Genomic DNA, 2,514 nt, shown 5'->3' on the forward strand with positions numbered 1-2,514 from the left:
AAACATCCAGTGGTGACTATTCCACTGCTTTCCTGGGCAATCTGTTGTGGTGCTCAACTATTCTTGCCCTTACCCCAATGTCTAATTTCTGTGGCCTTTTCCAAGAAGCTCATTACTTCTTGTCCTAGATCCACTGCATGCAGAGAAGAGCTAATTCCCTCCTGCTCTGCAGCCAAGCAACCTTTTGCATATTTGAAGACAATATAATGTCTCCTTTCAGTCACGTCTTCTCTTTGTCAGACTAAATGCTTTGTAAATTGTTCTAAGACTGGAATAAAAATGCTCTGCAGGATGGATTTTTGAAGGGCTCTGCTCCAGTGTCATCACCAAGTTTGAAGCAAAAGCATTTTTAAAAGCAGCATTTTCTCACTAGGGATGGAGAAGGCAGTTTGGCAGAGCTGGTCCCAAAGGCTATGTCCATGCTGTCATCCCAACTGTGCCTAACACCTTCCTGAAATCCAGACTTGCCAACTGTCTGTGCTGTCGACACGCAGACACCAGTGAAGGCTGAGATGAGGAGGGGAAGGTCAAGCCAGCCTTGGTGTGGATCTAAGTTTTCCTTCTCACAGTCTCTGCAGATTATTCATGAGCGGAACATGTGATAGCCCAGCCTGTCAGCAGATACTCTGATTGTAGCTCTGCTGAAGCTCCATATGGATGCTTTCAGCCTGAGCTGCAGCCCTGCTAACAGTTGGTAGTGTGGATGAAACTACACGCCCTGCAGCGCTCGGTATTGTTGGTCCTGCCACCAGGACTCACCTGCACACCCCAAAAACAACGCTACGTGGTTCCACCAGGGCTTGTCCTCCTGCCTGCAGCCACACAGCCCGTGGCAGCTCCTGAGGCACAATTCTGAGAGCGTGGTGGGATTTCCTCAGCTCAAAAAATGTGGTGGTTTTGTTGTTTTTGCTTTTTTTAAAAAAAGGCAGCCATTCAAATAAAAAAAAAAAATTCTGTTGAAACAGAAATTTGGGATTGCTAGTTCAAGTTTTAGATGTATCAGCCTTCTGCTGATTATCCACTATGTCTCACCTGGACAGTGATGTGATGGATAGAGCATTCATAGACCTTAGGGCTGTTTTTCCTTCCTTGGTTAGTCACATCTTTAATGGTCCCATCCTATAATTATGCAGCCACCGGAACTGTATGACCTTGAATCACAAAATTAAGTCATGAACTCTCATTCCAGCACGTGAGCACAGCATCACTTTTAACTTCACTACATTGTTCCACCTCAAAAATTGCAAAAACCCTGATCATCCCCAAGCTGTTTAGAAACTGTTCCTCCTCCCTCTGCTCTCCTTTTGATTAAGGACACTGCTCTCTGCAACTCCCTGTCCCTTCAGCTGCAGAAGATGGGTTGTACAGAGAGATTGTGTAGCTCTATGGCTGCAAAATTGTTCCTGTATTTCTAAACACGGTGCTGGGAACATAAGTGAGAGGAAAAGAAGGAAAGGCAGCTGAAAGTCTACAGCCAACAGCTTGTGTCAGAAAGCTGCTCAAGGAGGGAACAGTTGGGCATTTTTACTCACGACGCGGTATCTGCAGGATGAACAAACTTGGCTTGTTTGTGATCTCATCAATGCCTGACAAACCGTGCCAGGCCGGGCGGTGGGCTTCAAAGTGAACCCAAACACCTGCTCCTCAAACTTTGTTCCCTGAACACAAACTTTGCCACGGCCTCCTCACGCTTCAGTCAATCCATGCTGAAGGCCGATCAGCGAGCTCGCGTCGCTCGCGGAGCCGAAGTCGCTCGTGGGCACGTGTTGTTGAGGGAGGACATGGTGGGCCACCCTGAGGGGGCCATGGCCATGTGTCTGCCATGTGTGGCAGGGCACTCCAAGGTGGCCAAGGATGTGGAGCCCTAAAAGAGTCCAGAGGAAGGCCATGGAGGTGATCCAGGGGCTGCAGCACCTCTCCTGTGGAGACAGGCCGAGAGAGCTGCGGCTGTTCAGAGGCCTCACAGAGGCCTTCCAGTGCCTGCAGGGGCTCCAGGAAAGCTGGGGAGGGGCTTTTTATGAGGGCTTTTAGTGAGAGGACAAGGGGGGGATGGATTAAAACTGGGGGAGGTGGAGGTTAAAACATGAGGAAGAAATTCTTGGCTGTGAGGGTGGAGAGACAGGATGCCCAGGGAGGCTGCGGCTGCCCCGTCCCTGGCGGTGCTGAAGGGCGGGTTGGATGGGGCGGCCTGGGATGGTGGGAGGTGCAGGGGGCTTGGAATTAGATGGAAAGGCTGGAATTAGATGGAAAGGTTTGGATTAGATGGAAAGGCTGGGATTAGATGGAAAGGCTGGGATTAGGTGGAAAGGCGGGAATTAATTAGATGGAAAGGCTGGAATTAGATGGAAAGGCTGGAATGAGATGGAAAGGTGGGAATTAGGTGGAAAGGTTGGAATTAGATGGAAAGGCTGGGATTAGATGGAAAGGCTGGAATTAGATTGGAAAGCCTGGAATTAGATGGAAAGGCTGGAATTAGATGGAAAGGCTGGGATTAGATGGAAAGGCTGGAATTAG

At 49.2% G+C, this 2,514-nt stretch overlaps 1 protein-coding gene across 1 annotated transcript in view; it reads left to right on the forward strand.

Annotated features, from left to right (window-relative positions):
• Positions 1–1,854: 1,854 nt before the first annotated feature.
• The window catches only part of MAP1LC3B (microtubule-associated protein 1 light chain 3 beta), an 8,571-nt gene continuing 7,911 nt past the window's right edge, over positions 1,855–2,514 (forward strand). The window contains exon 1 of the mRNA XM_010001103.1: positions 1,855–1,893. Coding sequence (XP_009999405.1) covers positions 1,855–1,893 — 39 coding nt within the window. The remainder of the gene's footprint in view (positions 1,894–2,514) is intronic.

The sequence above is a fragment of the Chaetura pelagica genome, unplaced genomic scaffold (assembly GCF_000747805.2).
Source record: "Chaetura pelagica isolate M959 unplaced genomic scaffold, ChaPel_1.0 scaffold227, whole genome shotgun sequence".
Taxonomy (NCBI): domain Eukaryota; kingdom Metazoa; phylum Chordata; class Aves; order Apodiformes; family Apodidae; genus Chaetura; species Chaetura pelagica.